Consider the following 12707-nt stretch of genomic DNA (forward strand, 5'->3'; position numbering starts at 1 on the left):
ATTAAGTGTTTAATTACAACCTGCTCTGCATTGTTATTTAATTATTTCCAAAGCAGACTGTAAGCTGCTTGAGGGCAGGGAAAATTCCTGGCGCCCTTGATTGTATTTTCTCTGAAGTTCCCAGCACAGCGCTGGGCACATGGAAGGCATCATATGGCAAGACTGGGACCTTGGCTGGGGCTTTCATCTGGGAGGGCCATTTTAAACCCTGTCCAGATGCAAGTCCAGTTTCTAAGTTCCCCATGGACGAAAGGTGGGTCAAGGGGTGGGGTGGGGAAGTACACAAGACCAAACAATGGGTTTCAGGCCCAGTGTGTTTTGGCTTCCTTGCCTGGTCACCAACATCCTGGGAGGGGTGGGTCAGGCCTTTGCTGGTACCTCAGGCCACTGTGGTTTCTGGAGGACAGGCTGCCGTCGAGCCTCGGGAGCCCCAGCACACAGAGTAGGGAAGCATCTTTGGTGTATGCAGCTCTCTTATTCCCTTGTCTGTCCCTCCTCATGGCATCTCCTGATGCTCTATCCTTGCCTACATCCTGCCTTCAGAAGGCACTTACCCCGCGAGAGGCTCCTGCCCTGGGCATAGGCATGGTAACCCCGGAGTCTCATGGTGGGGCTCAGAGGCACTGCCTCATTTTATGAGAACCCCATGGGTGGGGGAATGTCATAGGCTGAGGTCCTGACATCTTTGGTGAGACTGGTAGCCAGGGTGCTGGAGACAGTTTTTCTTGGTCTGGGCAAGATACATAATTGTGTTTCCTTCTCTCTGCATCTAAACTTAAAAGTGTGTCTTTGGCAAAGCTGTTTAAACAGATTCATGGATTGGCAAGGTGCTGAGGGCACCTGGGGAAGGTTCACCGGTGGAAAGTTTGCACCAGCTCCACTCCCAGGGTGGCCTGGAGCCCTCTGTGATTGGTGGGCCCTGCTTGGCACATCTGAAGGGCCCGGTCGCTCAACCTGTGCCTTTCTGGGCTCCACGTTCCTCTCCTCTGGGGCCTCCGGCATTGCAGCTGTAGCAATACCTGTGCTGGCTTCCCAGTGGGTGGATGTTTGGTCAAGGTCACTGGGTGAGAGGCAATGGCTGATGACACCCACCCTCCCACTTGCCTTCCTGCCAGCCTGGGGGACGTGCTCCTTGCACTCTCAGATGGCATTTGTGCAGTCTCTATTGCCTCCCCCTCCCTAAAACTGGGAAGGTGATAGAGTGCAGGGGTGGCTTTATTTCCCATTTTCTGGAAGAGAAATCTAAGGCTCAGATGGTGGGAGGGGGAGTCGGGGGCATGGCTCACACTGGGTCAGGTGAGTCACTTGTGGCATGTTGCAGTGGCCAAGTGGCCACCGCTCCTGCTCCCTGGCCCTGGTGGCGGGAGGACCGAGGCCAAGAAGGCAGGGTTCGCCATGAGGAGGCTATAGGGAGTTGGTTTGCTCCAGAAGCCAAGGAGGGCTGCTCAGAGAAGCTAGTGGAGGGGGGATGGTGGGGGACATCTTCACCTCATCACTGAGATGGCACAGCCGACCCAGTAATTAGCAACCCGTGAGGATAGACCGGCAGGGTGGCATTCCAGTGTCCTCTTGCCCAGATCAGACTCAATTACAGAGCACAGTGACTTGCCAAAGTTCAGGGGCAGCTGTCTGCACATGCCATGCAAAGTTTCGGGGCACTTTTCTCCCTGGCTCCAGTCACCCACTTTGAGACCCTGCCTTACATAGCAACCCACCCAGCTGGAGCCTTCACATTAGTCTGTGGGACTTACTTCTCAAGGGAGACCACATCTGATGCCAACATCTTTAAGGAACTCCTTCCAGTTTGCTCCCAAGAAACACCAGCCTTTGACACCAGTCTCCAAGGCTCATGAGTGGGGGTCAAGGCCCTAATTTCCCCATAAATGTATGAAGCATTGGTTCCACCCCAGAATTCACCCTGGAGGTGGATGGAAGGATGGGAAGGTCTTACCTCGAGTTTTGTTTTCCTTGGGAAGGAGAGAGATGACTTTTCCTTCCTGAAGATAGACGAAGAACTGGTAGCGATGGAAGCCACTGTGTGCTGGTGGGGAGGGAGCCTGGTAGGCTACAGGTAGAAGAAGGAGAGAGGTGGGCATCACCATCCCATATTATCCAGGGCAGAGCTCTCTGTCTTCCCATGGTCCTGCTGACCTCCCTGGGGCCCCAGATCGGGACTCACCCATGCAAACCATTAGGATTTGTATTTGGTGGGATCTCAGCTTCAGTATCTTCATTTAAGAAGAACATATTTTGGTGGGGGTGAGAGTTGGGGAGGAGGTGGTCCGAGAGGAAACACCCTGAGCTGGCTTGAAGGCCTCGGGTGCTGGCGTGGCTCCCAGGCCTTTATGGGCCGGTGGGTGTTGGCATTGTCCTGTTTTTGCTTTAGTCTATCCTGATGGATTTCCTGCCTCAAGAGAAGCCCATCTTCCTCTGCGAGTGTGTTTGGCAGAGGATTTTTATTTATTTTTTCGGCATTTGCTTATGAACTCAATCCCCAAAGAAGCCAATTTCTTGGCTGCGTCTGGAGGATCTGGAAGTGGTTACAAGGGTGGGTGGGACTGGGTTCAAAGGTTTGATCATGGGAGCTGTAGGAGCTGGGCGCTTGGGGCACCGGGGAGAAGGCCCCTCTCCCACTCCTTCCCTCTTCCTCCAGGAGGCTGTGCTTTTTTTTGGAGTGGGGGAAGTGGGGTGGGGACATCCCTCATTCTTCTCCCAAGTCCATGCAGAGAGACAAGATCTTGCTGGCCTGGCCTGGGTCTTTCAAGGTGGGCCTCTTTCCCAGCATACTTCAGCCCTTCCCACTCCCCTTCCCTCTCTCCATCTTCCTTTCCATGGAGGAGAGCCAGGCTGGAGCCAAGAATCTTCCTGGGTGGGTGGGAAAGAAGCATTTGCAATGAGGATGTTGGTGGGAGGGAGTATTGGTCCTTTATGGCCATCTCCCCTTCTTTTCTCTCCCGATCATTAAACAAAAGCACGACTTGCTGCTTGGAGCATTGGAAGCGTCCCTCACTGTGCACTTCCGGCCACTGGTGGCTTCCAGCATGCCAACAGCCGGGGAATTCCTGACGATTCATCTTTCCCTGCATTTTTGGATCGCAGATCAGATGTGTGTGTGTGTGTGTGTGTGTGTGTGTGTGTGTGTGTGCACGCGTGCGCACTCAGAGTGAGAGCAGAGCTGGATGTGCTTGGAGCCATGTGAGTGTGTGTGGTTGGAGATCTCCACTTGGGGCGGGTGTGTGCACACGAAAAGCCAGTGTGCAAACACCCTGAGGCTGTTTTGGAGGCCCTGTTAGTGTGTGTGTAAATGCAGGTAAAGGAGCATTTTTCCTAAACACCACCAGTGCTGAGGAAGTCGTCTGAGCACAGGTGGGTGCCAGGGAGTCTCCTCGTGCGCAAGTCAGTGTGGGCGAGGTGGGTGGGTATGTGGGCTGTGGAGTGCACTCCACCGTGGGCACACTCGACGCTGCCCAAAACTGGTGACTTCGGTTCTGTGCGGACAAGTCTGAAGTGAGAACTCACTGGATCTGCGCAATGGAGAATTTATCCTCAAGGGAGATACAGACTAAGGCCTCTCACTAGGGCTTTCCTCAAGAATTCCCCATTCAAAACCTCCAAAGGCAGAGAATTGAGGCATGAGGAGGAGAGGAAAGGGTTCACACATGCTAGACTACTTCTCCGGGCCAGGCCCTGGGCTGTAGGCCTTCACTTATGACATCTCCTCCATCTTCCCATTTCCTGGAGGCTTGAGAGGTGAAGCCAGGCCAGCAGTGAGTGGTGGTGCTGGGATTTGAATCCAGGCCTGATTGGTGCCGAAGCCCATGCTGCTTCATGGAACTGCAAGGCTAAGTTTGGTGCCCAGTCCTGTGCCAGAGGCCAGCCCACTACCTGAGCATCCCTTTCAAGGTAGGTTGGGGCACCATCCTGGGGCAGGGATCTGAGAGAGGGGAGCTGGGAGGAGGATGGGGGTGGACAGGTGTTGCAAGCAGCCTCCAGTCAGATGGCCCCCTGCACTGTGACGCTGGCTGCATTCCTTACTAGCTGTTCACATGGCACAGGATGGTCTGTGCCTCAGTGTTATCCTCTTTAAAATGGGGACACTGATGGCAGTGACCATAAAAGGCAGTTGTGGAGATGAAATCAGGGCATCCGAGAAAACTCTCAGGCTGGCGCTAGCACACGACAAAGCAGCACCATGAGGTTCTGTGATCGTTACTGATGCCCTGGCTGGGGGAAGGGGTCCCTATGTCTTACTCACCTGATAACTCCTGGCCCTGAATCTTCCCTTTCTTCAGGTCGGCACCCTGAAAGAAGAGACAAGCAGGGCTGTAGGTTACGCCTTGGGCACACTTCAGGCCACGTGGGCTCTGCGGGATTGCTTCTTTCTCTGCAGGAGGCGGATGGGAGAGGAAGGAAGATGGGAGAGGAAGGATGATGGGAGAGGAAGGAAGATGGGAGAGGAAGGATGATGGGAGAGGAAGGAGGATGGGAGAGGAAGGAGGATGGGAGAGGAAGGAGGATGGGAGAGGAAGGAAGATGGGAGAGGAAGGAGGATGGGAGAGGAGGAAGATGAGAGAGGAGGAGGATGTATGGCTGCTTTTGGGAGACAGGGCAGTGAGTGGGGTTTTGGAATGGGTACCTCAGGGGATCCAGGGAGAGAGGACAGACACAGATGTTGCTGAGGGTGGCAAATGGACACCTTGCCTCTAGAGAAGCCCTGTAGGACACTTCCCAAAGAGCTGTTCCATGATCCCCATCGGTGCCTAAAACTGGGCGCTTGACATCACCTGCGGGGTCTGGTCAGATCTAAGGGAGGCGCTTAGATCTGCAGTTCTCTGGATCTTGCTAAGGAGCCCATCTTCTCTGGAGGGAGGATTCTGCTCCCTTTGGAAGCTTTAGAATATTAAGCAATGGGCTCTGAGCAACCAGTGGGGGAAGGGAAGGCAGGAGGAGGCTACACTGCCTGATTCTGTGGTAGCTTCTCCCCACCCTCAGTTAACTTAGCCCACAACTCTGGGGCAGTTTCTTTGGCCACTGGGACAGCCTCAGTTTCCCTCCTCTCTTTCCCTCCCTCCTCCCCTCCACGCGGTGTCTGTGGGATAATGAGGTGACCCCGGGGGTGGGTGCTAATTACTGTTTGTGCAGGACCAGGAGATGCTCAGATGAAAGAGACTGGAGCCGGGCCCCTGGTTCTGAGCCATGGCTCAGGGGCCCCAGGCCATGCCAGGGAGCCCCGAGGCCCCTAGGTGTGGGGTTTTATAGCCTTAATGAAGGTGATTAGCATGACTCTTAATTGAGTCTGCCGACACCTAACTGTGCCCTGGCTACCTTTTCACCAAGCCTAGAAGAGGGGCTCATGGGATCCTGGGAGGATGGGGGAGAGGTGGGAGGCCCTGCTTGAGGTGGGGGCAGGGGTAGGTGAGATCCAATCCCCTAGCTTGTGGTTTACCTTTTATAGAACTAAAGTCCTACTTGCCTAGTCCAGAACCCACCATATCTCCTCCCCTTTGAACTGCAGCTTCTCTATTACTGTCCTCACTTTGGGCCTCTTGGTCAGATATCCCTCTTCCAAGGCTGGTTCCTATAGACCTAGGTCTCATTTGGTTGGAAGAAGAAGCAGGAGACTGGAAAGATAGACCCTTCCCCCATGAGCCCCTTGTACTTCGTCTTCTTCACCTGATGCAGGTGAGATCCCCTTCCTTCCTTCCTTCCTTCCTTCCTTCCTTCCTTCCTTCCTTCCTTCCTTCCTTCCTTCCTTCCTTCCTTCCTTCCTTCCTCCCTCCCTCCCTCCCTCCCTTCCTTCCTTTTCTTTCTTTCTTCTTGGAGTCTCGCTCTGTCATCCAGGCTGGAATGCAGTGGTGTGATCTTGGCTCACTGCAACCTCCACCTCCCGGGTTCAAGCGATTCTTCTGCCTCAACTTCCTGAGTAGCTGGGATTATAGGGGCCCCCCACCATGCCTGGCTAATTTTTGTATTTTTAGTAGACATGGGGTTTCACTATATTGGTCAGGCTGGTTTCGAACTCCTGATCTCCGGTGATCCACCCGCCTCAGGCTCCCAAAGTGCTGGGATTACAGGCATGAGCCACCATGCTCAGCCGAGATCTCTTTCCTTTAACTTCCTTCCACTCTCCCTGATCCTGTTCTCTTCTGCTCAGGAGAATCTGGGCAGCCTTCAACGTCAGGTCCCACCCATACGGTGATGCACACTCCAGCTCTGTCTCACTCCCCTTTCAGTGTAGTCCCCCAACTCCCCACATTTTGGGCCTGGCATTATCCAGGGCTGGCATTATCCAGGCCCACATGTGGCCAAAGGGCTGCGGCCCACAAGGATAAGGGATTGGAGAATGGAAACCTGTCTCCTTGATGCCCATCTCTTCCAGGAGAGGAGGGAAGGCCTTGACAGATGCCCAGCAGCCACTCTCCCTGCAGAGCTCTTCTGCCACCCTAGCAAGATGGAGAGTTCTGGGGCTGAGCTCAGGGAAGACCTGCCCAGCCTGGTCTGCCCTGAGCTCCTCATCCTCCCCTTATTCCTTTCCAAGTCAGTCCAGCCAGCAGTTTGTTTAAACAAAACAACAGCAACCTAAGCTGGCTGTTTCTTTTCAATTCCCCCCAGGCTTGGGTTCCACTCAGAGTGAGGCCAGGGAGCGGGTAAGGGTGGGGGCTGGGGCCGGTCAGATCAGGGAGCTGGTTTGTGCAGGGCCGCAGCGGGTGGAAAGGCTGATCTGGCTCCTTGATGGGGTGGGAAGGCTCCCTTTCTTCATCCTTTCACTCTGGGGAGCTTTCCTTATCAACCGGGGCCAGCATAGGCAAAGACTCTGCAAATCCTTATGTTGGGTTTGCTGAGGCAAGCCACTGGCCCTTCCTAGTCACTCAGCAGACCCAGTGCTTGACTGGGGCACTGATGGCAAATGGACTGTTCAGGTCCCCCCCACCCGGAGCTGATCCCACAGACAGGTGCTGGTCCTCACTGGCAGAAAGAACAGGGGAGGACCTGGTGGCAGAAGGGCCCCCACATGGTGTGGGGTCAGAAGCTGTGATTTACTTGGATTGTCCTAAGAATTGCCTAAGTTCCCTTTGGCCATAAACCTTCCCTCATTGGTCAGTCCTGGAGGGGCTACAATTTCTACCATGGAATCAACACCTGGTAGGGGCCTTAGGAAACTAAATTCTAAAAGATGAGAGAGTTAGGCTCCAGAGAGGGAAAACCCCAGAATGTTCAAGGAGAATGAGACCTTGGACCTTAGGCCCTTCAAAATCAGCTGACTCAAGGTCTCATGCCTTTTGACCTCAGTGCCATCCTGCACTCTTTCTGTGACATCATGACAATCCCAGTATTTCTATGGGAGGCATCATTTTCCAAAGACCATGATTAAAATACGGAGATATTATCAGGAGGGCTGGGGCTGTGGTGAAAATGGGGACCCTGCCACCTGACTTTAGCTCTTCTAAAATATCTTCATGATGGCCAAGTGCAATGGCTCACACCTGTAATCCCAGCACTTTGGGAGGCTGAGTTGGGCGGATTGCTTGAGCCAAGGATTTTGAGACCAGCTTAGGCAACATAGCAAAACCTCATCTCTACAAAAAAATGCAAAAATTATCTGGGCATGATGGTCTATACCTGTAGTCTCAGCTACTTAGGGGACAAAGCTGGGAGGATCACCTGGGCCCAGGGAGCTGATCCTGAGCCAAGGTGGTGCCACTGCACTTCAGCCTAGATGACAGAGTGAGACCCTGTCTCAAAACAAATATTTGGATTAGAATGTCACTTCTAGCCTGTGATCACACTAGAAAGCTGAAACTCTTTAGGGATGGATGAGATTCAAGGAAGTTTCAGGAGGTAAGAGGGAGAAACCTGTAGTTTTGAGCACTGCTCAGGGCTGCTGGGCTAGGAAAGTGCCCGGGGAGGAGGGAGTACCAGCCCAGCGTTTGAGGAATACGGACACCACTCCTGTCATGTCTGACAAGAGACAGGCTTTGGAAGGAGACCCTGAAGGAGGCTGAAAGTTGAGTTTTCTCACCTTTTAACATTTAGTCTCCGAAGGCTCCTACCAGGTATTGATTCTATGGTAGAAATTGTAGCCCCTCCAGGACTGACCAAGGAGGGAAGGTTTATGGCTGAACCTGCAGGGTCTGCTAAGAGCTTCCCCACACCTTAGGCCTCCTCACTTTGACCCTGCTGCCTCCCCCAGCCCAGACTCCAGATGTGCTCTTGCCTTTTTAAGATGGGCTGAGCACAGACCAAATCTCCTTTCCCTTCCTATAGCTAAGACAGGCTGATGTTTTCAAGAGGAACTTGTTTAAATGCTAAGGTTAAAAAAAAGAAATATAGTTGACCCTTGAACAACATGGGTTTGATTTGTGTCCACCTACAAACAGATGTTTTTTCAACAAAAGTTACAGTGAGTGTGCCTGCCTCTCCTGCCTCCCCTTCCACCTCCTCCACCTCTTCCACCTCTTCTGCCTCGGCCACCCCAAGACAGCAAGACCAACCCCTACTCTTCTTCCTCTTCCTCAGCCCACTCAGTGTGAAGACGATGAATACAGAGACCTTTATGATGATCCACTTCCACTTAACAAATAGGAAATATATTTTCTCTTCCTTAGAATTTTTTAAATACCATTTTCTTTTCTCTAGCTTACCTCATTTTAAGACTACAGTATAGAATACATATAACATATGAAACATGTTAATTGACTGTTTATGTTATTGGCTTCCAGTCAACAGTAGGCTATTAGTAGTTAAATTTTGGGAGAATCCAAAGTTATACTTGGATTTTTGACTTTGTTGGGGGTGGCACCCATACCCCCTCATTGTTTAAGGGTGAACTGTAATTATAGAAATTACAGACAACATAGATGTAGTTCAGTTTCTCATCCTCAAGAATACTGAAAAGCTGGCCGGGCGCAGTGGCTCAAGCCTGTAATCCCAGCACTTTGGGAGGCCGAGACGGGCGGATCACGAGGTCGGGAGATCGAGACCATCCTGGCTAACACGGTGAAACCCCGTCTCTACTAAAAAGTACAAAAAACAAGCCGGGCGAGGTGGCGGGCGCCTGTAGTCCCAGCTACTCGGGAGGCTGAGGCAGGAGAATGGCGTGAACCCGGGAGGCGGAGCTTGCAGTGAGCTGAGATCCGGCCACTGCACTCCAGCCTGGGCGACAGAGTGAGACTCCGTCTCAAAAAAAAAAAAAAAAAAAAAAAAAAAGAATACTGAAAAGCCCAGGATGGGTTTTTCGGGAGAGAAGGCCAGGAATACCGAGGTATTTGGGTAATGTGCCTAGGAGAACATTCCGGGCGTTTCTAAGTCTGGGACTGGAGGGCCTGGGGAAGGCAATTCTTCCTCATCGGCATCCTCTGGAGATGGGGAGTCTAAAATACCCATGAATCTCCTAGCAAGGGAAGGGAGGAGGAGGTGAATTCCTTAGACTCTTAAATGCTCAAGGTATAAGAAAAATAGTAGTCATCACATACTCTCACTTACAAGTGGGAGCTGAACAATGAGAACACATGGACACAGGGAGGGGAACAACACACACTGGGGTCCGTGGTGGGGGCAGGGGGAGGGAGAACATCAGGATAAATAGCTAATGCATACGGGGCTTAATACCTAGGTGATGGGTTGATAGGGGTAGCAAACCACCATGGCACACGTTTACCTATGTAACAAACCTGCACATCCTGTACATGTACCCCGGAACTTAAATAAAATAAAATTTAAAGAAAAGAAAAGAAAAAGAATAGCAGTCACTCCTTTTTCCTAGAAGCTGGCCCCAGTTGTGTGTGTGTGTGTGTGTGTGTGTGTGTGTGTGTATGTCTGTGTGTGTATGCATGTGCACATGTATGTGAGTGTAGGGTACTGGTTTTGTGCATGACTGCTTGGCACAGGACTAGGTGCAAATTATTCTAACTGCAGAGAAGGGGGCTCAACACTGTGAACACTTTGGAGGTGCTTCTGGGTTCCTAGAACATGAGATTTCCTTTCCAGCTCTCTCCCACCTCAGAGCCCACTGCTTCTCTGGCAAGCTAGCCTGGAACTGGCAAGTAAGATACTCAGGGAAAGTTGTGGCTCGACTGAGAGTCATAGCAACCCCCTTCTCAGTCCAGGGTGATGCAGACTGTCTTCCCAGACTTGTCCCATCTGGGTCAGGTAAAGAGCGTGGTGCTGAAAGCCAGGGGTCTATCCCCACTGCTATTACCTTGCATTTGTAACAGGCTTTCAGCCTTATTCTCCAGGCAACCATCCAACCAATTGGTCTCACAACATCCCATTCAGGGGAAGGGCAGAGATCTTTAGCCCCACTGGACAGGAGAGAAACCACAGAAGCTTCAGCTCCTCAAGGGTGGGGACTACACCCTGCCCATCTTTGTGACCCATGAGATGCTCTGCACATGGTGGGTAGAGTCAAAGTCCATGGGCACTCCGGCCCAGGGCCTAGCCCTTGCAACTTGAGCCATCCCTACTTAACAACCTCTATCCTTTGGGTGTCCCCATAGGGACAGAGAGCTGCATTTTCTGAGGCCTTTCATAGACTTGCGGGTCCAGTGACACTCCTCCCTCACCTGGGGAACCCCTTAGGTAAAGGATCTGGCTGGATTTGGTGTGTGAGGTCTGCAGTGTGGGGAAGGGGTATGGCTCACTGCTAGTCTCAGCAAGGATGCTGGCCCAGTTCCCTCACTCCCCTTCAATCACCTGTAGGCAGTGGCCCACCCACCAGGGCATTTGTGAAGGCCCCAGATATGCAGGCTCGTGGTCCCTCAGAGCAAAGGGTCAGTCGCACATATCCTTGAGTGAGGGAGGATTTAATCTCTTTTCCCACCTCTTCCCATTTGCACAGGAGGATTCAATCTTCTCCTGCCTGGGTGCAAACCCCCGTCAGAGCGGGAAGTTTTGCTTTTTGATCCCTGGGTGAAAGGTGGGAGTGGGGATGGGGGGATTGGGGAGGGTGGGGATGGGGGAATTGGGGAGGGTGGGGATGGGGGGACAGGCATCGGAAGAGTCCCTAACTTGGAAAGTGAGGCACAGAAAGGTGTCATGCAGATAAAGGAAAGTAGACGGAGAAATTAGCAAAACAGAGTACTTGAGGGTGGGGAGGAAGAAATGAGAAAAAAAGGGAAAATGAAAACAGAGTTCCAAGCTCTCTGACACTGGCACCAAACAAGAAAGCTCCTTGCTGTTTTGCACAGCTGCCTGCAGGCTGCCAAGTGGCAAAGGATCCAGGAAAAGGCACAGAACTGGAAAGCGCTACCCAGCAATCTGTATATTCTGCAATTAACAAAGGGTAAGTGAGCGGAAGGCACTGACAGCTCCCAGGCTCTGAGGTCCCCAGGGACCACCTAACGCCAGCCTAGAGAAGACCCAGCTCTGGAGACTACTGCCTGCTGCCAGGGAGAGGCTTCCAGTCAATTAACCCCATGGCCTTCTCTTTTGCCCTGGGGTTGGGGAGAGGAGGGATGGCCGCTGAGGTGGGTGGAATGAAGCCCGTGGGAAGTGGAAGAAGGAGGCACAGATCTAAGCCCTCCTAGGAGCTGAGTACTTCTAGACTCCAGGGTGTAGGATGGCCAGTTATTTCATGGACCCGTTTCCCTCCAGAAATGTCCATATCAAAGACTTGGTAGGCCTTTTCCTGGCGCCTTCATGGGCAGTGGGGATAGCTTGGTGAATATCATCTTAGGAGATGCCAATGGGTGCATGGCAGATCCTGGTATCTTGGCACAGACTGGCGATGGGACTCCTGGGCTTTGATTCCTAGTTTGGCTTCAAATCTGGAATTGGTTACTTCTCTGGATCTCCAGATGCCAAAGTGGGGTTGGGCACTATTGAAAGGAAGCTAGATTTTGGGGCCTTGAAGGATGTGTAGGAGCTTTTCAGTTCTCCAGTGGACAAGATAAGGGAGGGCAAGGGCAGCTTAAGTTGAGAAAGCCGTCTAAGCCATGTACCAATGTGCGGTTGAGGGAGAATGATTTGCTTCTTGGAGTAAGGAGCTTTTGAGGTTGAACCCAGGATGGGAGGAGCTTCACCCAGAATGTCATCATCCTCCATGACACCAGGTTAAGAGACAAGATTTCCCAAGGCCCAGGGTGTCTGAGTCTTGAAAAGTACAGGCTTTCCAGGCCCTTTGTTCTAGGTCGTATGGTTGCCAAAAACGTCACACCATCTTGCAGCTGTGTGTGTGTGATAGTATCTAGCACAAAGCTGGCCCTGAGGAATGGTAGCTGGGGAGATGGGTAGATGAATGAATAAATGAGAGGCCTGTGTTAGAGGCAGAAATATAATTAAGACATAGGTCATGGTATCAAGGAGCCTCTGATCTGCTAGAACAGATAAATCACAAAGAAATAACAATGACAGGCCTAAATAATCGAGGCCTAGAGGCCATGCTGGGGGAGCAGAGAAGAAGGAAGAGATAACTGTTTTGGGGTAGTGATCAGAGAAAGTTATTGAAAGGAGGCTAGATATGGGGCCTTGAAGGATGTATAGGAGTTTTTCAGTTCTCCAGTAGACAAGATAAAGGAGGGGAAGGGCAGCTTAGGTTGAGAAAGCTGCCTAGCAATGTATAAATGTGTGCATGAGATATGAGAACATTTCAAATGACCTCACTGTCTGTTGAAGCCAGAACCAGCATGTGTGTCTTCAAGAATCTCAAGAGAAGGCTGGAAATGCAGGATGGGGTAAGACTGGAATGGCAGACAGTACCTGTGATTTCT

The 12707-nt window shown here is 52.0% G+C and overlaps 1 protein-coding gene across 2 annotated transcripts in view; it reads right to left on the reverse strand.

Annotated features, from left to right (window-relative positions):
• Window positions 1–12707, reverse strand: part of PEBP4 (phosphatidylethanolamine binding protein 4) — a 227194-nt gene that overhangs the window by 9381 nt on the left and 205106 nt on the right. For both annotated transcript variants that reach the window (XM_005562829.4, XM_015454579.4), the window contains exons 5-6: window positions 4256–4301; window positions 1952–2065 (exon numbers count right to left, since the gene is read on the reverse strand). In XM_005562829.4, coding sequence (XP_005562886.3) covers window positions 1952–2065; window positions 4256–4301 — 160 coding nt within the window. The remainder of the gene's footprint in view (window positions 1–1951; window positions 2066–4255; window positions 4302–12707) is intronic.

The sequence above is a fragment of the Macaca fascicularis genome, chromosome 8 (assembly GCF_037993035.2).
Source record: "Macaca fascicularis isolate 582-1 chromosome 8, T2T-MFA8v1.1".
In the NCBI taxonomy this organism is placed as follows: Eukaryota; Metazoa; Chordata; class Mammalia; order Primates; family Cercopithecidae; genus Macaca; species Macaca fascicularis.